This window comes from Indicator indicator, chromosome 6 (genome assembly GCF_027791375.1).
Source record: "Indicator indicator isolate 239-I01 chromosome 6, UM_Iind_1.1, whole genome shotgun sequence".
Lineage (NCBI taxonomy): Eukaryota > Metazoa > Chordata > Aves > Piciformes > Indicatoridae > Indicator > Indicator indicator.
The window spans coordinates 20725464-20750159 of record NC_072015.1 but is presented as its reverse complement, the minus strand read 5'-3'; the positions used below and the strand labels follow the sequence as shown (position 1 = coordinate 20750159).

Sequence of the window (24696 nt, the reverse complement as noted above, 5' to 3'; positions counted from 1 at the left end):
TGCAGACATTACAGCATTATGGAGTTTCACAGGGTCCCTCAGCTTTGTAGATAGGCTTCAGTGGCAGCTGATCAGGTGTTCTGAAAATGTAAATGTCATGTTTAAGCAGTTCCTAAAAAAATAAGAGGCAATGAGAACCTTAAGACTGATCACAGATTAGCTAAAAAGCAAGAATTATTAGAACACAATAGAAATGTGTAAAATCATGTGGCTGCTCTCACATAGAGAACTATGAATTTACATGCTGCTTAGAAGAGACACAGAGGCTCATAGATTTGCATACTGCAGTGATTCAATGCTCACCAGTCCACACAAGCCACAACAGAAAGAAGAAAAAACCTCCTCACTTTAATAAACTCATCCATTCAGCTGATGTCTTACATAAACCTGTATTTTTAGATCAGGGATTCTCAAATGATGGTTTCAGACACATTAAAATTTTCCAATGGAAGGACACAAATATAGATAGCAAATATAAACCTTTTCATAGTAGATCTGGGGTTTAAATTATTTTTTATGGATTCCTCTGAAGGTATCCACAAACCTCAGGTTGAAAGTTATTAATTTATTGCTTCTGACTTTGCAAAGACCTCTGCTTACCTCAAAACTTTATGCCACAAGCTTTATATGAGTCTTCAAAACCTACTTTATTTTTAAAAACCGTAACATATACCGTAAACTGAAATATCCCTGCACATTTACTGGTAAGCAGCTTTCACTTCATTTTTACCAATGCTAGTAGTTCACTGGATTGTATTACAGTGATTCTTCAATGACTACACAGCAATTTGCAGGAAAAATTTGCAGTCCAACATTTCAAACAAAGCCTCCAATAGAAACCCCGATATTATACTAAGAAAAAGAAATCAGCAAAAGTCCCACCTGAACAAATAACCCAAATCTAAAGAACTACTGAATGGATAAAAGGCCTGTATTCATTTTCAAAGTGATGAAATGTAATAAAAAACGTCAAATAAAGTACTTAAAATGACTAATAGTCAGAATTCTTGTAGACCAAGGCTATTTTCCAGTCTAAATATCATACAAGTGGACGTATTTTTCTTTCATTTACTGGAAACGAAAGTCATGCGATGTCAGCATACAGACTGCTAAATAAATCAAGGTTAGTTAAATACATGTTAGAATGTTAGAGAAAAAACCAGGACATTGCTTAATGTATTTAGTCTTCCTGTCAAGGGGAAAAAAAACCCAAACCAAATCAAACAAAAAACCTAGTTTATAAAAAAAATATAGGAAATTAAAAGATCTGATGAATTTATGAGGTCAAATTGTAAAAAGATAATATGAAAAATAAACACTGAAATAAAAGGAAGAATTCAGTAAAAGAATTAAGAAAAAATGGTAACCATGTATAAGTCTTGCTCAGTAAAGCACACATGGATGAATAGAAAGTTTATCATACAAAGAAAAATACTGAAAATATTAATTCTGCAGCTATTATCACTCAATCGTGATTTTAAGTTAAACATAGATGTCATGCTGTCTTATCAAGAACTCAAGAAGTCTCCTAGAAGTTACTTCTGCAAAACAAGTTGGGGCTACAGTGTAAAACTAGAGAACAAATGTAAAAAAATAACTCACAGCAGAATTTACTGCCATTAAATCTGATGTTAGTTTACCTTCTTCAGTTGCGGATTTGAAGGTTTCATGCACCTTCTTGAATAAATGCTTCAATATTTGTAAACCATCATGAAAAGTGATACTACAGAAATATGAGGTGATCTATCAATAATTAGTGTTCATTCAAGTGCAATGGTATCAAACATGAACTCATTTCTATGTAAATGCTCATCACAGCCCATCCATAGCATGGATGCTCCTATCCATTGAGAAATATGCACAGCTATTGTGCAAGTCTAAGAAACTGCTTTTGAAATATTTCAAACTGCCATGTCTGGGTCATAAGATTCTCTTTCTCCTTTCCTTCCATAGCTCAAAATGTAAAAGATAAACAAAAGGCTACTTCTGCTTACTTCTTCTGTAGATCTCAGAATGATGTTAATTTGGTAAACATTTTTAAAGAACACACACATTAGAAAAGCAAAGGTCAAATCTTAAAATAAATATGTAGCGTTCAGAAGATCTCTGTTATCTCCTGAGCTGTGTCCTTCACTAATGTAAAAATCTTTTCCAAAGTCTGGACTTTAGAACTCTTTTCCACAGACCATATTCATACAACTGGCTTGTAAAATGTGGTACTTTGTTTTAAACTTGATTCTGTACCTTTTTACCTGGCTACAACTCATGAGTCAGAAATAAACAGTAGCTCAGAGACAAAGCATTAAGTTCTTTGCAGCAATATTAGATTAAGTGGCAGTATATAATCAGACCAGAGGACAAGTTAAGAACTTCAATATACCGAGTAATGCAGAAATGTCTAAAGCTCATAAAATACATGTACATTTCACAAATCTGGCCAAGCTTAGCTGACATTGTTGGGTAGCAGTAGTAACTATAAAGTATACTGAGAAACCTGCATATCAGATGTCTGTCTGGTAGCCATATTCCTCTTCTCTTCTCTAGAAACCAAATTTATGCAAACCAGAAAACTATACAATTAGAATTGTAGCACTCAAGACACTGCATTGGTACAATTCATCTTGCATGACAAAGCCTGTGAGGACATAACATTTCTCAATTAAAAAAAAAAAACAAAACGTGGAAGTCTAACTCCTGGGCATCTCCAACCTGTATTATTTTCAAGCAGAACAAATTCTACAGTATTTTAGGAAAGTATAATTCATTCAGCAATACAGCAACTTCTTTGCAAAGACATGGCAGGACATGGAAAGAATAAAATAAGTAGCTCACCTAAAAGGCAAGTGATTCTACTAGAAGACCTAAACAAAGATAAACTGTAGATTTTTCTGCATATCTGAATAACTTTGATATTGACCAGCATGTGTAGCTTGAAAGTTTCCTTCTTTTAGCTTCAGATCTACACTATCATTTGATTAAATCAGTTCTCCAAGGCTTTCCTGGTTTTCAAAAGAAACAAATTTGTACTCTGAAGTAGCACATCAATGAAATCATAATACATTACCCTTGCAATTGGAAGTGTATCAATATAATAATCCACACAGTGATAATTGAAGCCACAGTTAAGTATTTAATCTTGTAAACCAGCACATGAACATAGCAACTGATAGAAAAATTGAGACAACATGACAAGAAAATGCTTTCCTGATCTCTCTGTGTAAATTACAAGCAATTGCTTTCAATTTCACACTTCAGCCATGGAAGTAAGAAATACAGCATATTTGCCTATGTAATAAAGGATGACAAACCTTCAGACCACTGTCTATCTGAGTCTAGGACCTCAAAAGTAACTGGCCAGACCATGAAACAACCCTCTGCTTTACTTTAAAAGCATTCATAAATCTCTCCTTGCCTTAAGGACAGCTCTTAGTGCTTCTAAAACTTAGGCCATCATTTCGTTAATTCTCTCACTCTTCATTAAATATTTCACAGAATCATAGAATGGTTTTGGTTGGAAGGGACCTCAAAGATCATCTAGTTCCAACCACCTGCCATGGGCAGGGACACCAGACCAGGTTGCTTAGGGCTCTGTCCAACCTGGCCTTGAACACCTCCAGGGAGGGGACATCCACAATTTCCCTGAGTAACCTGTGTCACTGTCTCACCACCTTTACAGTAAAGAACTTCTTCCTAAATATCCAGTCTAAAACTATCCTCTTCCAGTTTAAATCCATTCCCCCCCTCATCCTATCACTACAAGCCCTTGTAAAAAGTGGCTCCCCAGCTTTCCCATAGGCCTACCTCTGGTACTGAAAGGCTACTACAAGGTCTCCTCAGAGCTTTCCATTTTCCAGGCTAAATGACTTCAACTCCTGCAGCCTGTCCTCATAGGGAAAGTGTTCCAGCCTGCTGATCATCTTTGTGGCCTTCCTCTGCACCCACTCCAACAGTCTGATGTCCTTCTTGTGTTGAGGCCCCAGAACTGGATGCAGTACTATAGGTGAGGTCTCATGAGAGCAGAGGGGCAAAATCACCTCCCTCAACCTGCTAGTCATGCTTCTTTTGATGCAGCCCAGGATACAGTTTGCCTTCTGGGCTGCAAGTGCACATTGCCAGCTTATGTTATCATCAACTGCACTCAAGCTATTCTCTGCCCAGCCTATATGTGTGCTTGGGATTGCCCTGACCCAGGTGCAGGACCTTGCACTTGGCCCTGTTGAACCTCATGAGATTGGCATGGGCCCACCGTGCACTTGCTTCACAACACCTCCATGTAACAAGGCTTGGGGCAGTGTCTGGAAAGCTACCTTTCAGAAAAGTAGCTGGAGGTTATTTGTTGACAACTGGCTGAACACGAGTCAGTAGTGTGCCCACATGGGCATCCTGGCCTGTGTCAGAAATAGTGCAACCAGAAGGACTAGGGAAGTGATCATTCCCCTGTCCTCAGCATAGGAGAAGCCACACCTCAAATACTGTATTGACTTCTGGGTTTTTCACAAGAAAGACATTTGAGATGCTGGAGTAGGTCCAAAGGCTGACAAAAAAAATTATGAAGCATCAAGGGAATAAGTCCAATGAGGAGTGGTTGAGGGAACTGGAGTTGTTTCGCTTGAAGGAGGCTGAGGCGAGACATTATCACTCTCTACAACTGCCTAAGAGGAGGTTGTAGAGATGCATGTTGGTCTCTTCTCCCAGGTAACAAGCAACAGGGCAAGAGGAACTTGCCTCAAGTTGTACTTTAAGGACGTGTAGACGTAGTGCACAGGGACATGATTTAGTGGGGGATTTGGCACTGTTAGGTTATCAGTTGGACTCAGTCTTCAGGATCTTTTCCAACCTAAATGATTCTATGATCATGACGTGGCACTTGGTGACATGGTTTAGTGGTCATGAGGTCTTGGGTGACAGGTTGGACTTTGATGATCCTCAAGGTCTTTTCCAACCTTATTGATTCTGTGATTCTGTATTTCTGATACTCAATCTACATCAGTTTGATATATGCAGCATTATGCCCACTTGGTATACATGATGAAGACGATCTGGGTGTGGTGGTTTGGCCCTGGCCAGGGGCCAAATGCCCACCAAAGCCACTCTATCACTCCCCTTCTTGGATGGACAGGGGAGAGAGGAAAATATAACAAAAGGCTGGTAATAAGGTAGAAGCAATTTAATAAGGCTAAGCACAAGCAAAGACTGTGAACAGAAGCAAAATCAAAGAGAGATGTTAATCTCTACTTCCCATCAGCAGACTACCTTTGGTCACTCCCAGGAAGCAGGGCTCTATCCCTAGCAGTTGCTTGGGAGGACAGACGCCATGGATGAGTATCTCCACACTTCCTTCTTTCACTTTGTTCGTATATCTGAGCTGACATCATATGCCATGGAATACCCCTTTGGCTGGTTTGGGTCAGCTGGCCCGGCCACATCCCCTCCCAAGATCTCGCTCACGCCTCAGTGTACTCTTGGGGCAGGGAAATGTGCTTGTTCAGCAGTAGCTGAAACACTGGTGTGTTATCAACGCTCAGATGCAGCACTGCAAAGCACAGCACTAGAAAGATACTCTGAGGAGAATTAACTCCAGCTCGACCAAACCCAATACACTGGGAATCACAGCTCATTTGATAAGCTGTTTGCATGCTACTTCCAACACCACCACCACCACCAAATGCTGTGTAGGCTCAGAAAGAACACATGTATTGAGTTCACCAATTAGAGCATTTTAATTTTCCTTTAATACACAAGTCCATTAAAATACATTCCCTTTAACAGTAGTGAACTGTGTTTTATCCCATTTTCCATATCAAAATTTTCTGCTTCTGTAAAACTTTCTCATAATTGTTGCTAATTCATTAAGCCATTGAACCACACTTTTCAAGAACCTTTGTGTACTTTCAGATAATCAGTGTACTAAGGTTATTTTAGAGAACATATAACTCTGTATTTTTGGGGCTCTATTCACATTAATCTCATCTTCAACAGGTGAAGTCAAAGCCAAAAACTCCAATACTAAACAAAATTAGATTTTAGGATTCCATCTCTGGTGTAATTTCCAAGCTTTTTGTTTCACATCCTCTAGAACGTTTCAAATCATAGGCCCACACAGTGTCTATTCCCTCTCCGGCAGTGTGATCTGGGATCCAGGAAGGGAAAGGGAAACGACAGGCAATGATTCTGGCATTATACCCAAGTTCTTCTTCCAGCTTCTTCTCCAACTGTGGCATCTGTTAAGCAACAACCAAAAGCTTTCAGAAGCAGTAAAAAACAGAAATGTCATTTTTAGAATCTAATTCATGTGCTTAAGGGAAGTCTAAAGTTTGAAGAATTTCTGGAAAAAAATTTAGGAAAGTATTCCTGATACAGGTTTTTGGCTTTGAACCTGATCAGAATATTATCAGAAAACAAGGCTGACTGAAGAAAATGTATATCCAAAGGCTGCAGATAGCTTTCACTAGCACACACACAAAGGATGTGCCTTTGATGCAACATCCTATAGTAGCTGTATTTAAGCTCACAATAGTGTACTTTAGGAAAATTATAGTCATAGATCTAATATATCAAAGAGTTACCTTTGAATACTTTTAAGTGTTCTGTGCTCTGATTGCATCCACACAGCAAATGTTTTTAAACATTTTTGCTACTTCACCTTAAGTAAATGAGAAAAAATAAGCCTACTTTGGTACCTCAAACTGAACTGAGACCAGAAAAGAAAGGACAAAGTTGTTAAAGAAATCACAAATACAGACATAGCCTGTTTTTTAATGACTACTGATGAAAATTAGTGACATCTCCTATCTATTTTAGGTCAATTTGGAAAACTTCATTAATAGTCCAGCAGAAAATAATTGTATCTTTGAACCAAACAGTCAAATTAGTTTTTAAGCTAAATCTCTCAGTAAGATTAGGTGCTATGATCATACTATACTTCATATCAAGTCAGGGTTGGTGGGTTTTGGCATATCTACATAAATACACAGTTTACTAAACATATTGTACAGTGTATAATCAGCTAAAACACAGCAAAGCTGCAAACATGAACACCTGGTAAGATTCTGTCATCCCACTTTGAACAAGTAAAAGTCTCCCTGCAATGACTTATACGTAAACACACTTCTCCCCAGATACTTGCAAGAACAGAGAGGTCTTAGACTTCCCTGAAGATCAGTAAATCCAAGTCCTGCAGACTACTCTTGGGTATGTAGCAAAAGCACTGCGTGACAGCATCAAATCAGGCCAGAATTATTAAAAGCTAAAGAGATCTATTACCCTCAGTAAAAAGGAGAAATTGCATTTTAGCTTCTAGAAAATAAATTTAATCATTCAGGAGACTAACCATTCACAACTTCCAAAGTAAATTTAAAGAAATCATGAGCAAATTAATGTCCAGGAAACACAGCAGTTCATATGTCTGTACCTGCTCCATTCATATAGTATCATTATTGAAAGAACTTAATCTAGTATTTACTGAAGTTATTCTTCTACCATAGCTGTTGCTAATTTATCCTACTTTATACTATTACCTTTAAAGTTAAGACAGTGTTTCTGAGAGGTTTACTCACATTTTCCTAGGGCATTTGTTTATTTCCAGTTTACTGAATTAAGTCAAGTATTTATATTGCTCCCTCCCCACTAGAGAACAGGTAACATTCAACCCCAGCAACGTCGGTAGCACAAGTAACATTTGTTCTCACTAGTACACCGCCTACAAAATAGAGGGGGAGGGGAATCAAAATAAAGTAGGTATTTAAATTGCAGTCCTGTTAAATAAAAAGAAAAGAATAGGGAAGCTTTATTATGCTTCTTGTTGCATCTTCCTGTTAGTGCTACAGAAATATAACCAGTATATGTTTTATGGTATAGAATCACCTAAAGCCCTTCACTCATTTCATCCCACACTGGCCTTAGTAGAGAAAGCAATACAGAATTTATAGGATACTTCTGTTTCATTCCTCCATATGCATTCAACCTATACATACAATACTAATAATAAATCAAAATATCAAGATTATTTAAGATTTTTTTCCCCAATTGTCTAGTAAAAAGAAAACTAGATCAAGTCGAAAGCCAAAGTGAATGTAAAGTCTGACTGCATTTATCAAACATCACTAAAGCAATCACTATGCAACTCAATTTCTATACCACATTTGAAAAACACATTTTCCCCAGGAACACAGTGAACATAGGCTGCAATGCCTTCCTAAAAGCAAAGAACTTGTGTGGACTGGTACTATAACTATTATATTTGAAGTATTTGCTTCCCTTCCTAATCCCTTGCCTATGTTAGACTGCAAGGGTTTATTTCAATATATCAGTTGCTGGCCTTTTTGCAGTGATCCCATTTTTGGAGAAGAACATAAGCAAAGTTCAATATTCGCCTTTAACAAGGTTCCCAAAAATCAGCCGTAGCAAATTTCCTATTCCATCTGGTGCCTCTGTTTTTTCAGTATGAAAAACTGAAATTTCCAAGAACCAATCTATCACCTTCCCTCCAAGCAACCTCAGCACAGCAGTTTTCATTTTGGTTCTGAACTAAAAATGGACAGAAAATACTTCTCAAAATAACATATATATTTTCAGAGCTCCAGTCTGTACACTGCAACGAATTTTACCAGGCTTTATCATGAACATTCCAACCCAAACCACTCTATGATTCTATAAGCAACAATGAAATACCAAAATGTTGGTATTAACTACTTTTGGCATTCTGCAGGTTGTTTCATTTTGCAGCTGAATGTATTAACACTGAATGCCTTGGCATTAAAACAATTAAACAATGCAAAATTAATAAACTTACCATCTGAGGTACCCCAAAAACAACAACATTTGTGTAACAGGAAAAAGAAACCTAAAACAAAATTTGAGAACAAGTCTTAATGAAAATTCCATTTCTATCTGTAGTTTTCACCATTATTCCCTCTAATTCCTCTAGCTGCACTTTTTTCAACAGCAAATTAGACCAAAAATAAGGAAAGAGATCCAGTATCAACTTTTCATCACAGAAATTTCCACACAAAGGCAAATTTATATTGCCAAACAGATGAAAAAAAAGTTCTATTGCCTGGCCAAGAATATGGCAGCAACTCTAGTAGCACAGAAAGTATTATACCTCCATGATTTTACTCATGGCTGGTTTCCACACTCCTGTATATGTTAAAATGATGCATGCTTTAAGTCTGTCCCAACTTTTATCAAATGTTAAATAGCTATAAAAACTTGTCAGGCATTCCAATGCCTGCATTCTTCCAGTTAGTGCCATGAAGCTTTCCTATGGTCCTCAATGCACAATGATAAAAACAGTACATTCGCACTTCTACCCAAAATTCCTGGTATCCACTTTACACATTACAAAATGCCATTCTTAAATGCAAACAAACAAAAACCCACAAACAATTAAAAACAAAACAAACAAAAAAACAGACAAAACCCCCACAGGAATAGTATGACACCAAAAAAGTATGTCTCATTAAAGAAGCAATTGTGACTCAAATGACTGAAAATTGTAAAACAAATCTCCATATGTATGTAAGTTACCTTAGAGACACACTCAAAACTAGATAACACATTGTACAGCTATTAAAGAACACATCTAATGAAATGCCAGATCAGATTGTGATCTTACACATAAGCAATAATCTTTTTACTGACTCCACAGAATCATCCTGGAGCGAAGCCTGACATTACAGCACCCTGCATCATTCATCAAACACAAGCACTACATAGTGTGCTTGAGGAGCCTGCTCTGAAAAAGGACAGCACTTCACGAAAGCACAAAACCAGCAGAGCAGTGTCATGAGCCTAGTTTCTATGGGATGAAGTACTTTTCTCAAAGCCCAATACAGCACCTTGTGGCCAGTCAGCATTCTGGTTCTTTCAAGTAAGTACTTTCAAATTACGGAAATCACTCAAACGTCCCAGATTTATTCTTGCATACTTCACCACCTACCTTCCATAAGTCTGAAATATAAAATTTGGTGTTCTGATGTACCCCATCTCTCCAGGCACGGTATCTGGAGTACCAAACTAGCCAGGGATTTAATTCATAACCAACAGCTTTGAATCCCTTTTTTGCAGCTGCTATCACCTACAAGGAAGGGAAATTAATCTTTACTTAGAAACAGAGAAAGTGTATTCATCTAAATGGGCACACATAGTTTTATTTACAATGTAAATCAAAGGATAGCACTATTTTATATCACTTAAACTTTAATCCCCAACAGTTTAGCAGTATAGGGAACAAAAACTCAAACTACAATTTACTATTATGACTAGCTCCACTGAAATTAATAGATATTTTCAGATGAACAAAATGAACCACTTAAACAGGGCAAAGCTTGTAGTAGGACTATGATTTAACATATTCATGATACTACTCTGGATTTAAAGACTACCATAACTGTCCACTCAAAATTAGAGCACTTATTTGAAAACAGTGATGGGTAGGCACTTGAGAGACCCTTGAATTGGTGCCAAAGTGACCTACTTATGAAAGTTATCTGTTGACATATATTTTTCTTTTTAAATGAAGGTAAAAAATTTACATGCAGATTAAAAATTGAAAAAAACCCTACATGTAAATCTCACACTATAGTTTTCATCCAATTCGAATTTTCATATATCATTTTAAAAAGCAAAAGGTAATTCAGGTAACAAATAGATTTTCAAAGACATTGCTCTTAATTAGAATCTTAGGATCTAAGATTTAGAATTGTTAAACTGTATTGCAATTGTTTTCAAACAAGAGCAATGTCTAATGATTTTATAGAAAATGAAAAAAAATTAAACTGAAACACAAAAAGACGTAATTTTCTACAACTAAGGTTTATTTTATAATTTAAAAGGTTACTGCCAACTTTTAATCAGGAATAGCCTGGTGAACTATGAATTACACATCAGGCACAGTAAACTCAGGAAGAGGTACACATTTCTTATTAGAGGTTCTCAAACAGCACTATCTGGACAATGTGTTTTACGATTAAAATTTATCTTCCATCATGCACACAGCATTTGTGAAAATGCTAAAAGAATCTGACATTTTTACCATGCTCAGAAATAAAAATATGGTAATATTTATCCACCACTTACACATGAGTACATGCTAAAATTTTTAAAGCATGTAAATATAAGCTCAACTTTTTTCAGGACAAATGCATTAAGGCAACATCAAGCATTCAATTTTAGCCACCTGGCTCTCCAAATAGTCTTCAGTCTCCAGTTAGGCCCCTATATATGCATACATACATACATACATATATATAAATATAAATTAAGCATGCCATACTTAGTCAAATTAGATGCCTCAGATGAGGGGCAACAATAGCAATGATGAGCAGAGAGGGCATCAGAAACTGAAATTCTCTTGTACCTACATGCTTTTCTGTTTCTACTGGGGCACAGTTCCTTCTAAGCAACTTCGACACATGGGGTTTTTTTGTGTGGACAAATAATCATTCACATGAAATATGGACAACAGTAGCATTCAACAACTTACTTGTTTCCATCAAAACCTATATAGTGCATCATCCTGTTGCTAAAATTACCTTGAAGCAGATGATTATGAATGGTACATAAAACATCACAACCACAAAATAATCCCACACCATTCTCCACTACACCCTCATGACCTTGGGCATTCAGACAACATCCTGGAAGCACAGTTATCACTTTGGCTTTGGTGATTCTCACCATGTCTCTTGGCAGATATTCCATTTCACCATACTGAAGTGAGGCAGCAAGCACCGCTTCCCACAAAGGTGGGAAAACTATAGTTCTGACAGTACCAGGATTTTTATTTTTGTAATGCATCGATTATTCCTCACTCTCCCTTTTTCTGTCGCCTTCATAGAGTTGTAGGTTCAAAAAGCACAGTGCTATTTAAGCCTCACATGCTGCAGCCACAAATCTGTTGAAGCACAGCTCCTTGGCAATCACAATACCAATACTTGGATCGCATTGCCATGCGATTCCCTCTAGGTAACAGCATGAGGTTATTATTTTGTACACTACCTTGCCAAGCTGCAGATTAAGACTGTAGTCATCTAAACTGAATGTAAAGCTTTCTCAGCTTTGAGCCTTTTCATGAAGATCCAAACAAAACCACGAGATGCCAAATATAAGACAAGAAATATGAGAAAAACACAAGCTGCCTCTGCTGGAGTATTTGGGACTTCTTTGAGAGGTGATATAAAAAGGAAGGTGACATCCATAACTTACAATACGGCCATCCCCGCTACCAATGTCAACTAGAGAGCCACTTCTGTTTTCTAACATTTTCAGCACATTCTGGATTTGAGTGGAAGTTGCAGGAACGAAGGGCAGGCACACTTTCCTCAAAGCTGGGGTCACGAAGGGGATAACCACAGCATAGAGTGCCAACAAGGTCCCACCGACACCGGCTGTGACCAACAGACCCCAGCTCCTCCTGGAGCTGCTCCCGCAGTCTTCTTGGGCCCCTGCTGCATGGTTCTCGTTCGCTAGTGCCTTAAACATCACACCTAGGAGCAGATATTAAAGAGTATTTTCTCTAATAGCTTTATTACATACTAAAGACAAACCAGTCTAGAATATCAGACACAGGACACCAGGAAAAGCCCTTGCATGCCTTCAGCTGCTTCTTCGACCCTGTGGAAATGTTACTACTACTGATTTTGAGAAACTGAAGCGCCAGCTTAACTTTTCTGAGCAAGTTTCCGCTTAAGCTCGCAGCTCTTCCCACCCGGCCGGGCAGCAGCGCGCCCGATCCGCCCGGGGACGGCGCAGGCGCGATCCTTCCGTCACGGAAGGCACAGGAGCCCACTCTCAAAGAAACGTCCCCGATCAACTGTTGATCTGCCTTTCAGGAGGCATTTTCCTCCAGAGTACAACGTACCCAGCTGCGAAGCTGCCGATCGGTCGGCCACCCTATGACAGCCCGCGCCGAGCTCACTCAGAACCAGGGCAATACCACCTCCCCACGCGAGGGAGACCGAAGTGTTTCTGGCAGCCCTCCGGAGAGAAGCGGAGAGCACCCATCTACTGTGTCTGTCTCCAGTCTTTACCTTTCATGTCACCCGGTGCATCCTGTCACCACCACGCTTCCGCCCATACCATACCCTACCCCATACAGTGCCCTCCTTTCCACATACCCGCCCTGGCCCCCGTCGCGAGCTGTGCGCGGCTCCCACCGTACCAGATGCTTCCAGAAAGCTCCGCTGGAGGCGCCATATACATCCCACCCGTAAGATGAGTCGCGCGGCTGCTGACTGCGCCGGCGTGGCGCCGCGCGGGTGAGCGTCCTGCGTCACGGCGACATCCGTCTGTGCGAGGTGCGGGCTCAGCAGGAGTGGTACCAGTCGCCATCATGTCGGCCATGGGGACTTTGGCGTTCGATGAGTATGGGCGCCCCTTCCTAATCCTCAAAGACCAGGAGCGCAAAACGCGCCTCATGGGTCTCGAGGCGCTCAAGGTGAGCGAGCGGCCGCTGGAGCCGACAATCCGTCCATAGGCCCTCGTTGGGCGGGCCGCGCCGCGCCGCGCCATGCTGCCGTTAGGGATGGGAAGCCGGCGCTGTTGGGCCTTGGGGGGAGGATGGGAGCCTATTGGGACGAGATGGTTTTGCGCTTGCCTTCTGCCCCGGCTTGGGCGCAGGACGCCTGTGTGGGGGAGCTGGAGAGACAGGGCATGGCCCCCGGGGCTGGGAATCCCCCACCCGCAGCATAAGGTCTGTAGAGTCTCTTTCTTTGGTTCGTGTAGCTTTAGGGTCGTCTCGCCTGTAGGTGCAGCGCACCCCTCCCAGTGGCTCTGGGTCGCCGCAGGCAGGGAATCTTCCCGCAGCCCCTTCCCATAGATAACCTCGCCCTGCCTGAAGATTGGTCATTGTTCTTAAGAAAGGCTGTGCGGCGTGAGTAGGCAGTCTTGTGCGAATGTGTGCAATTTAAAAGCTGGCTTCGGAAGAGTGGAACAGAGCTGCTGGCTTCTCCTTTTATAGTTAAACGCTTCTGTTGCTTTCCTGTTTTAAGTCTCGAGGCAGTCATTTTAGCTGCTCTGCTTTTGCATGCTTAAGCTGTGCAAGAAAAGGCAGGGGAATGTTTCTGGCATAAAATCAATAGGCATATACTGATTATTTTCTTCTGTCGTGATTGACGATTCTCTGTTGATTTACAATATTTGTGTATTTTGCTTTGCTTGAGACTATGATTTTGGGATGCATGATAATGATTTAATTTGTTTCTTCTTTATTTTATAGTCTCACATAATGGCAGCAAAAGCTGTAGCAAGCACTCTGAGAACATCCCTTGGGCCCAACGGTAATAATGAAATTATTTTAATAGTTCCTTCACAGTAATTGTTTTAGGGCATTTTCTAGATTTTCCTTCATGCTTTGAATATATTTTTTTTTAGGCTTGGATAAAATGATGGTGGACAAAGATGGTGAGGTGACCGTGACAAATGATGGTGCTACTATACTGAATATGATGGATGTGGATCACCAGATAGCCAAACTTATGGTGGAGCTGTCTAAGTCTCAGGATGATGAGATTGGTGATGGAACTACTGGAGTTGTTGGTAATAAAAGATTTTAAATTTAACTTACCATTTCCAGCTTTAAAATAAAGCTTCTTAAGATATTTTAAGAAATAATTTGCAAAGTAACTGCAGCTTTTCTGTAGCTGGCTTTTAGAGTATTTACTGCTTCAGCATTCCTGTTAGTTGTTCTACTAGAATCATAGAATGACTTAGGTTGGAAGAGACGTTAACGATCATCTACTCCAACCTCACTGTCATGGGCAGCGACACCTTTCAACTAGATCCTGCTGCTGAAGGCCTCATCCAGTCTGGCCTTGAACACCTCCAGGGAGGAGGCATCTACAGCTTCCCTGGGCAGCCTATTCCAGAGTCCCACCACCTTTGTACTGGATCTTCCTAAGATCTAGTCTGAACCGACTTTCCCCAGCTTAAAACCATTCCCTCTTGTCCTGTTGCTAGACATCATTATGAAAATCCCTCTCCAGACTTCCTGTAGGATCCCTTCATGTATTGGAAGGCAGCTCAGAAGTCGTCACCCCCCCAGAGTGTTCTCTAGGCTGAGCATCCCCAGCTCCCTCAGCCTGTCCTCATAGCAGAGGTGTTCCAGCCTTTGGATCAGCTTTGTGGCCCTTCTCTGGACTCTCTTCAACAGCTCTGTGTCCTCCTTATGATGGGGACATGAGAACTGGATACAGTGTTTGAGGTGGGGGGGGGGGGGCGGGGGGGTCTCAGAAGAGCAGAGCAAAGAAACAGAATCACTGCTCTTGACACGCTGACCACACTTCTCTTGATGCAGCCGGGGATGCAGTTTGGCTTCTGGGCTGTAGGAGTGCAGTGCTGGCTCATGGTGAGCTTCTTACCAATCAGTACACCCAAGTCTAATTCTTCAGAGCTGCTCTCAACCCATGCTGCACCCAGCCTCTGTTTGTGCCTGGGATTGACCCAACCCAGATGCAAGACCTTGCAGCTGTCACTTCTCAAGCCTGTCTAAGATCCTGCTGGATGGCATCCATTCCCCCAAACACAGTGCTATGCAGCTTGATGTCATAGCAAACTTGCTGAGGGTGCACTGGATGCCACTGTCAATGTCACTGTCAGATGCTAAACAGTACAGATCCCTGAGGAATTCCACTTGTCACTGTTCTCCAGTCTCTTAATTAGAAAGATGCTTTTGTGTCTTTGCTAAATGCAGTTATGTTTTAAGTTGGTGTTAAAAGTCGTCTTTATGCTTTCAGAATATTTCAGCATCATTTTCTTACACCTGTCCTAACTTGATTTTGTCTTTCGATATTTCAAACTGTTAAAATATACAAAAAATGGGAAGGCATGCTTTTTAATCTTCTGATAATGTGTTTAAAATGTTGCTTTAGTCTGTGGAAGAGTAATTGTTATTTCAAAATTTTGTTTTATAGTTCTGGCTGGAGCATTACTGGAACAGGCTGAGCAATTACTAGACCGTGGTATTCACCCTATCAGAATAGCAGATGGTTATGAGCAGGCAGCCCGCATTGCTATTGAGCATCTAGACAAAATCAGTGACAGCTTTCCAGTTGATCCACAAAACATCGAACCTCTGATCCAGACAGCTAAGACAACGCTAGGTTCTAAAGTGTAAGTCACTAAAACTTCAGAGGGTTATTTAAGTTTCTCTTAAAAACCACTTTGATTTGAAATGGGAAATTGTTATGGGTGTTTTGAAGGACTATTAAAGGTTTTGCATAATTAGAAGATCTGCTGAAGGCTCTTTTATGTTTGATTTTGGCAAATTTCTCAATGGATTTGTGTCTCAGGATAAAAAATTTTAAATCCTTTTTCTATAAATGATCCACTCCATGAGGCTAAAGAGCTACAAAGTTGATTTCATTTTGACCTGTTCCAGATTTCTGCACCATAGCAAAATCCAAGAATAGTGCAAACCTTTTAAAAGTAATGTCGTTATATTCTGAACGTTTGGTTTGGGGTTATTTTTTTCCTAAAAATAAAAAATTTGTAGGATAGTCCCATAAGTCCATTTTTCATTGCAGATTCTATTAGTAGTATATAAATTAGACATTGTGCAGAGCTGTCATTAACAGTGGTTTCTGTGACTTGAATGTTTCTTAGTAGCTTGTTTCAAATCTGTGTCTTGAGATGATGGCCACAAAGACTACTTAGACAAACCATGTAATCGTTTTGTTTTCTACCATATTTAGTATCTTTTATTTATGTGAAAAAACAAGCAGGATCTCCTCACTTGATCTAGCATACAAAATTTGTTAACTATAAGTGATATTTTTTTTCTCTCTGATAGAATCACTTTTTTTTTTTCTTTCAAATTATGGCAATGTAATGCAACTTTATTGTATGTTTTTAAAACTTAGAGTTAACCGTTGTCACAGACAAATGGCAGAAATTGCTGTAAATGCTGTACTGACAGTAGCAGATATGGAACGTAAAGATGTTGATTTTGAGCTGATCAAAGTGCAAGGCAAAGTGGGAGGCAGACTGGAAGATACACAGCTGGTTAAAGGAGTGATTGTGGATAAGGATTTCAGTCATCCACAGATGCCTAAAGTAAGTGAAGTCCCTGTGTTCATCTCATGTAATGGCTCGAATAAGGTTGCATAGCCCACTTCAGCTACTGTAATAGCATTTCTAGGGTATTTAAACAATGTTTTGTTTTGGCCTAGTTTTTAACCCATATATCAATAGAGAAAGGGGAAAGTGGCATTAAAGTCTTCACGTTGGAGAGACAAAGTTAGAATTTCCAACAATATTAGAAATTGAGAAATGATTGGGGGATATTACTGGCCAACTAAGTGAGGACTACAGGTGCAGAGTTCTATATTGAAGCAGAAATGCTCTTCTATATAATATACTTAATGGAACTCAGTATGAAGAAATGCTTCTTAAGCTTTATGAGTTACTGTGTTGTCATGTTTGGAGCACACAAGAAGCTGTCCTTTTATTTGTTTAGATAAGGTCTTCAAGTCTTTGTGTGTTGTACTTCAAGAAAGATGGAGGCAATTTAAAATTGTCACTATTCAAAAATATTTTTCCAGTAGGTGACAACTGTTTATAAAAAGGAAAAACTGATGGTTTAACATTATATAATAGTTGTCAGTGAAGATGAGCACGTAGTATTCTCAGTGGTCATGGTGTATAGGGCAAGTAATGATTTCACTGAAGTTTTTTAAACGCTAAACTTTAAAAAGATACATCACTGTTAAAAATTGTTACAGGTTTTGCATATAGAAGAAAAAAGGTGTTACTGAGGTCAAAATCCAACCTTTTAATTTCTTTTCATTAAATTGTACAGGAGCTTAAAGATGCTAAAATTGCAATCCTTACTTGTCCGTTTGAACCACCTAAGCCTAAAACCAAGCATAAGCTTGATGTCACATCTGTGGAAGATTACAAGGCACTGCAGAAATACGAAAAGGAGAAGTTTGAAGAGATGGTGAAACAGGTAGTCTTGAAGATTATCTCTGTTTTCTGTTTTTTCTTACCCTTTATACCACATAGGCTAGTGCACTGATTTATTTCTGGAAATGAATTAGTAATCCTGATAGGAAAAAACATACAAGCAATTGTAAGGCTATGAATAAAAGTTAGGTTTATGTAAGAAACAAGTGTCACCCTGCTTACATGTATACTTTGATCTCAGTCTATGCCAGATGGTTCTTTTTCAGACTGTGTTTTGAAGAAATTAGGAGAATTAAAACCATATAGAGACTGGATTTCACTCCTGTGTTACTTCTGATCAGAAAGTTGATGTTGTGTGTTTCTTTCAGATAAAAGACACTGGTGCAAACCTTGCTATTTGCCAGTGGGGTTTTGATGATGAGGCAAATCACTTGCTGCTCCAGAATGAGCTGCCTGCTGTTCGTTGGGTTGGCGGACCTGAAATAGAAGTAAGAAAGTCTTCTAAAAATGAGCTTTGTACCAGTTCTTAAGCACGTGGTAACTAATATGCTGTACCAATTCAAAAGTTGGTAGAATGAAACTGATCTGAATAGAACTGCATAGTCCTGAATATGGTTAGGTATTGGAGAAATGGGATTATGGTTTATTGTTGGAGTGTATGCATATTACTTGTTAAAAGTTTGATGTGGCGAGAGCTGTTTCTGGCTTAGTTTCACTGTTTGCAGAAACAAGTTATTGCCTAAAATACTTTGAAGTGATGGGAAGACAATCTTCCGGAGTAAGCATTTGGCAGATTGTCTTCCACTAGTTTTACATTATGAAAAGCATAATGGAAATTCTTTTCAAAATAATTGATGATTCTTTCACTTCAGTTAATTGCCATTGCAACTGGAGGACGCATTGTTCCTCGCTTCTGTGAACTCACCGCGGAGAAACTGGGTTTTGCGGGTCTCGTCCGAGAGATTTCCTTTGGAACGACGAAGGACAGAATGCTTGTCATTGAACAGTGTCAGAATTCCAGAGCTGTGACCATTTTCATTAGAGGAGGAAATAAGATGGTGAGATACTTAATTTATTATGTATGTTTGATACATATGGTTTCTTTCAAAAGCATATTAACTCTTACTAAATTTTCCTTGCAGTGTAGACAAATGGGGGGAGGGTTGTAGCCCATCATGACTATGTGTTAGAAGTCACTCATTAGATTCACATCCTGCATTTTTGAATGAAAAGTTTTTCTCATTTGTACATGATATAGTTTATAAATACAAGAACAATTTTACTTGGGGATGTTTTTTCTCATGGGAGAGACACTCCTCTTAGTAAAGACATGCATATCTGAATTGATTTATTTCAGTTTAACAAAAAAACCCACACATACAGAATGAGGCCATTTTAAATGCTTATGTACTTAAACTGGTTCTTCCTTGTACTGTTAGTGTTAGATTATATTTAGTATAGATCAAGTCGTGCATTGAGTGAAAAATCTTAGGAAGAAAAGAACATAACCCCTAATCTGACAAGTTCTTTAAGAAGGGAAAAATACTGCTTTAAAGGTTAGCATAACTTGTTAAATCCTTCTACGTATCTTGAATTTGTGGGTTGGCACAAATTACAGTCTGAAAGTACTTTTGCCATTAAAATTTTAGTGGTTTGTGTCTTGCAAATGAGCAAGATTAAAAACCCTACCTTTTGTTGTTTCAATTCATAGATTTAAAAAAGAACACTACATTTTTTTATTCTTTGCCTCTAGATGTCTTAACATATTTTGAAATAGTACATCATAGTAGCAGTACAGCTGCATTAAAGCCATGGAAAGATCATACAGTTTATTTGCAGTTTCCATTTCTGTTTTCAGAAATGCATCTTCATAGCCTTCAGTTGTGTATATTGTATCATAGATGCTGGTTTGTAATTCCAGATTATTGAAGAAGCAAAGCGATCTCTTCATGATGCATTGTGTGTAATCCGGAATCTTGTTCGTGATAATCGTATTGTATATGGTGGTGGTGCAGCTGAGATTTCTTGTGCCTTAGCAGTCAGTGAAGCGGCAGATAAGGTAAGAAAGGAACAGTTACAACTTTAATTTATGAAGAGAAATAAAGATTAAATCTGTTTTAAGAGATTCCAAGGAAACTTGAAGAGCTTCCAGAAGGTGCATGTTATGGAACTTCCTGTCATAGAATCATAGAATCAAGAAGGCTGGAAGAGACCTCAAAGATCATCGAGTCCAACCTGTCACCCTACACCTCATGACTATCTAAACCATGGCACCAAGTGCCACGTCCAATCCCCTCTTGAACACCTCCAGGGATGGTGACTCCACCACCTCCCTGGGCAGCCCATTCCAATGGCCAACCACTCTCTCTGTGAAGAACTTTCTCCTCACCTCCAGCCTAAACCTCCCCTGGTGCAGCTTGAAACTGTGTCCTCTTATTCTGGTGCTGGTTGCCTGGGAGAAGAGACCAAACCCCTCCTGGCTACAACCTCCCTTCGGGTAGTTGTAGACAGCAATGAGGTCACCTCTGAGCCTCCTCTTCTCCAGGCTAAACAGTCCCAGCTCCCTCAGCCTCTCCTCATAGGGCTTGTGCTCAAGGCCTCTCACCAGCCTCGTTGCCCTTCTCTGGACATGCTCCAGCAATTCAACATCTTTCCTAAACTGAGGGGCCCAGAACTGGACACAGTACTTAAGGTGTGGCCTAACCAGTGCTGTGTACAGGGGTACAATGACCTCCCTGCTCCTGCTGGCCACACTATTCCTGATGCAGGCCAGGATGCCATTGGCTCTCTTGGCCACCTGGGCACACTGCTGGCTCATGTTCAGGCGGCTGTCGACCAGTACCCCCAGGTCCCTTTCCACCTGGCTGCTCTCCAGCCATTCTGACCCCAGCCTGTAGCTCTGCATGGAGTTGTCATTTACCCATAAATAATGTTAAAAGTGTTCCTTCCCTTCTCTCTAGAAAGTGTTTGCCTTTTCACTTTTGTGGTATCAGCAGTTTAAAATTCTTTTAATTAGAAGTGGCTATCATGCAAAGGTATCTGTTCAGTTACCAGAATGCATATATCCAAGAAAAAAAATGCAATTTATATCTATATTTTTATGTAATGTGAAAATCTAGCATTGGACTTTATAGCTGCATGAATTCAAATGTCTTTTTCCCTAGTGCCCATCTCTGGAACAGTATGCCATGAGAGCTTTTGCAGATGCCCTGGAGGTAATTCCCATGGCACTGTCAGAGAACAGTGGTATGAATCCGATACAGACTATGACTGAAGTGCGGGCTAGGCAAGTGAAGGAAAATAATCCTGCTCTTGGCATTGATTGTTTGCAGAAAGGAACAAATGGTAAGAGCTGCTGCATGGGGGAGAAGGAGCATAACAGGGTGTTCTTTCTCAGAAATCAAAATGCTACTATTTTGCCCCTTGGGGTTTTTGGGTTTGTTTGTTTGTTTGTTTAATTAACACTTCAGTTATGAACTCTTGCCCCTTGTGATAAATGGGAATGCAGGTGGAGAGGCATACATGTCTACAAGGTAGAAAGTGTACAGTTGCTTGAAAGCCTTTATTTGGTGGCAAGATAGTTGAAGATGTTGGTTGATTTGTGGTACAGCAATAAAAGCTACTCAGCATGAGTTAAGAGCAGGCTGTTTTTAGTATTACATTTTTTGTAATTTATTTTACACTGCAGCCTGACATTTCTTTACAGAAAGAGCTTGTGAAGAAGTAAACAAAAGGTTGGAAATGTCTTCAGTTAAGTGTAGTTCACACTAGTACATTTGCATAAACATACAACAAGCATGTGAAGACTAAGAAACCAGTGTATGAAAACTTTATCTGGAGATACACATTTCACACTTCTGCTGCTGCTTTTTTTTTTTTCTTTTTCAAAAAAGAAGGTGGTAAATCTTGCAACCTGACGTAAGACATTGTTTTGATGTAAAACCTTTCTTTGATGAGGTGTTTCTGCTTTACGGCATTTGAGCTTTAGTGGTTGCTCTAGCCCTTGGGATGCTTCTAATGTTTCTGTATGGAAACAGTACTTCAAAAACCAGAAAAGTAAAAAGCTGCAATTGGGGAAGATTTAGTTAGAAGAAGAGTTTGGCTCTTAATGTTCCAAGGTCTTTGGGAACCCAAACATAAAACTAGTATGTAGAAATTTCTCTAGTTAATACAAACTGTCAACTATGGTGGACAAGAGTAATGATTTTAAGATTATGTGGAAATTACTGCCTCAGGTTAAATGTTATATCTAGATTTGAGGAGTGTATCTAATTCTGCTTTGTTTTTTTTGGCAGATATGAAGCAGCAGAACGTTATAGAAACCTTGATTGGCAAAAAACAGCAGATTTCTTTGGCAACTCAGGTTGTTAGGATGATTCTGAAGATTGATGATATCCGTAGGCCTGGAGAATCTGAAGAGTGAAGGTTGAAAGGCAAGAAATATTAAGGGGGCCACAGCAGTAGCGAAGATGATAGTGTTCTGATGCTTCATCTTCAGCTATTTATTTTGGACACTCTTTGTTTTAGATGTTGTAATGGCTAATAGTTGGAAATAAAACACAATTTAACACTGGTGGTTTCATGATTTGTTTCCAAAGTGTTGTTGCATCTTTTCTTAGAGAGGTGTGAGTATTCATAGAAAATGCTTCTTGAATGTATAGAAAATAACATTGATAATGCAGTAATAAAATACCATGGGTCCTTTACCATTCCTTCTGCAGCTAACTCCATTGGCTGCTTGTAAGCAAAGCCCACAAATGCTCCTTTTTAAGAGAAAGGTCTGTCACTCTTCAGTGAAGAAAGCATAAAATCACTGCAGCATCCAGTAATTCTCACCTTAAGTATATATTATTTCAATATTATCAGTTTCAGTATGAAGAGTTAAAGGACTTGTATTTCATGATTCCAGTTGCTTCCATTTTTTTTTTCTTTTGTGGCACTGTTTAATTGCATTCCTGATTTATGGGCAAGGAAGAATTTTTTGGGGGTATACACATTCAGCTAAGTGAGACTTTTTTCCAAAGCTTTTTGTCTATTACTATCACTATTGAAAGCATCAACTTTGTAAGTCCCAGATACGCTTTTGAGACTGTAGAGTAAAATTTACTAGTAGCAAGAACCAAGTGGTGGACCAGAAACAATGTGCAATGTTGTGGGTTTTGGTTGTTTAGTATTTTTGGTTTTGTTTTGTTTTCAAAAGATAGGGAAGTACTGAAACTGTCAGCATTACTTGTGTTACATTTTACATGCATAGTTTTAAAGTTTTGAAGCATAGTACTACAGAAAAAAATTTATTGTTCAGTGACCACAGTTACCTAGCAGATCTCATTCTAATCATTATGTGCTGTGATTATACATCACTTGAGTCACATAATATCCTTCAGCAGGTGCTGAGAGAGGAAGAATCATAGAAATAACAACTTTGACTTAGGGTGCGAGAGTTCCATGACTGGTTATAATAAAAGTGTGTTTAAAGAACTGCTTGAGAAGAGCCAGTCTTGCAAAGTTTTCATTGCTAGAAAATAAGTACTAGCTGTTCCATTGCTACTCTTTTGCCTTTTCCCAGTTTGGCTTCATTTACAGTGGACAACCGCAGTTAATTAGTTTTATCACTGCTGCAGTCTGTGATACTCAGAATTGCTTCATGGTTGTGAATGTGAATCTAAAATCCCATGGATCCATTTACTGACTTTGTTCAGTAACACAAAAAGAAAAGTAGCATAGCTAGCTAGAACTTGAGGAATTCGGTTGTACTAACACTTCTACTACATGATAGGAAGTGAAAAAAGTTACTTTTTCCCTTCAACTCCTGTCCCCGGTTGTGGGCTAGCCCCAGCAGGCAGCTAAGAAACTCGGTGTGGGGGGGAAGAATCACAAAAGAGAAGTCAGGGGTTGAGATAAAGATAGTACAATAGCTGACAACCAAAAGCTATACATGCAAGCAAAGCAAAACAAGGAATTCGTTTGCTTCCTGTTGGCAGGCGGGTGTTCAACTGTCTGCAGGAAAGCAGGGCTCCATCACACATAATGGCTACTTGGGAAGAGAAATGCTATCAGTCTGAACATTTTCGTCCCTTTCCCCCAGCCTTTTATTGCTGAGCACATGTTACATGGCATGGGCTATGGCTTTAGTCAGTTGAGGTCATCTGCCTTGTACCCAGTCAACCTCTTGAGAACTTCTAGCCTACTTGTTGGGTGGTAGGGACAGAGAAGCAGAGGTGGCCTTGATGTGGTGCAGTTACTGTTCAGCAATAACTAAAATGTTCATTAGTTTTCAGCATTGTTTTGATCACAAATCTAAAGCACAAATCTATGAAGACAATTAGCTTCATCCCCTTGAGAGACAGTACACCTGTCTGCACTGGTGGATCTTCTTACTAAAGGGTTTCAGGGCTTCACCTATCAACTCTTCTTCAGCTACATTTACTTTAAGGCATAGCTGAAATTGTGAATCATTTTAAGTGTGAGACGCCAAGAGACAGGCAGCGCTGCACACCACTGCTACTGCTCTACTTTTGGATGTCCTGACCAGGACATCTCTGTTGTCTTCAGGATATGGAGGAGGCAGAGGGAGGACTCTGTGCAGGCAGCTCTGCAACTGACAGTGGCATGGGAAGCTGTGGTTGTGTACTTACATGGTTTGTTCACAGGAACTTAGAGCTTACAATCAGTACCATGGGACAGACCTTCAGAATGGGATGCTGGTAGTTTCTAAGAACATGTGAGTTGAAACCTAACCGAGTGAGATTTAGGTGCTGGTTGGTTGGTGGTTCACATTTTTTGATTCCAAGA

The 24696-nt window shown here is 39.5% G+C and overlaps 2 protein-coding genes across 3 annotated transcripts; one reads left to right on the top strand and one right to left on the bottom strand.

Annotated features, from left to right (window-relative positions):
* Window positions 1–5747: 5747 nt before the first annotated feature.
* ATPSCKMT (ATP synthase c subunit lysine N-methyltransferase) lies at window positions 5748–12483 on the bottom strand. The gene is made up of 4 exons (XM_054381825.1): window positions 12208–12483; window positions 9941–10078; window positions 8792–8842; window positions 5748–6221 (listed from the first exon to the last, which is right to left on the bottom strand). The coding sequence occupies exons 1-4, from the start codon at window positions 12481–12483 to the stop codon at window positions 6024–6026; spliced, it is 663 nt and encodes a 220-aa protein (XP_054237800.1). The 3' UTR covers window positions 5748–6023.
* Window positions 12484–13313: 830 nt separating this feature from the next.
* CCT5 (chaperonin containing TCP1 subunit 5) lies at window positions 13314–22471 on the top strand. 2 transcript variants are annotated; one of them, XM_054381560.1, is made up of 11 exons: window positions 13314–13438; window positions 14219–14279; window positions 14374–14538; window positions 15912–16110; window positions 16860–17052; window positions 17798–17947; window positions 18273–18392; window positions 18777–18962; window positions 19826–19963; window positions 21069–21249; window positions 22200–22471. In XM_054381560.1, the coding sequence occupies exons 1-11, from the start codon at window positions 13334–13336 to the stop codon at window positions 22325–22327; spliced, it is 1626 nt and encodes a 541-aa protein (XP_054237535.1). In that variant the 5' UTR covers window positions 13314–13333; the 3' UTR covers window positions 22328–22471. The 2 variants fall into 2 exon arrangements, with proteins under 2 accessions (XP_054237535.1, XP_054237536.1); XM_054381561.1 differs by lacking the exon at window positions 14374–14538.
* The last annotated feature ends 2225 nt before the right edge of the window (window positions 22472–24696 follow it).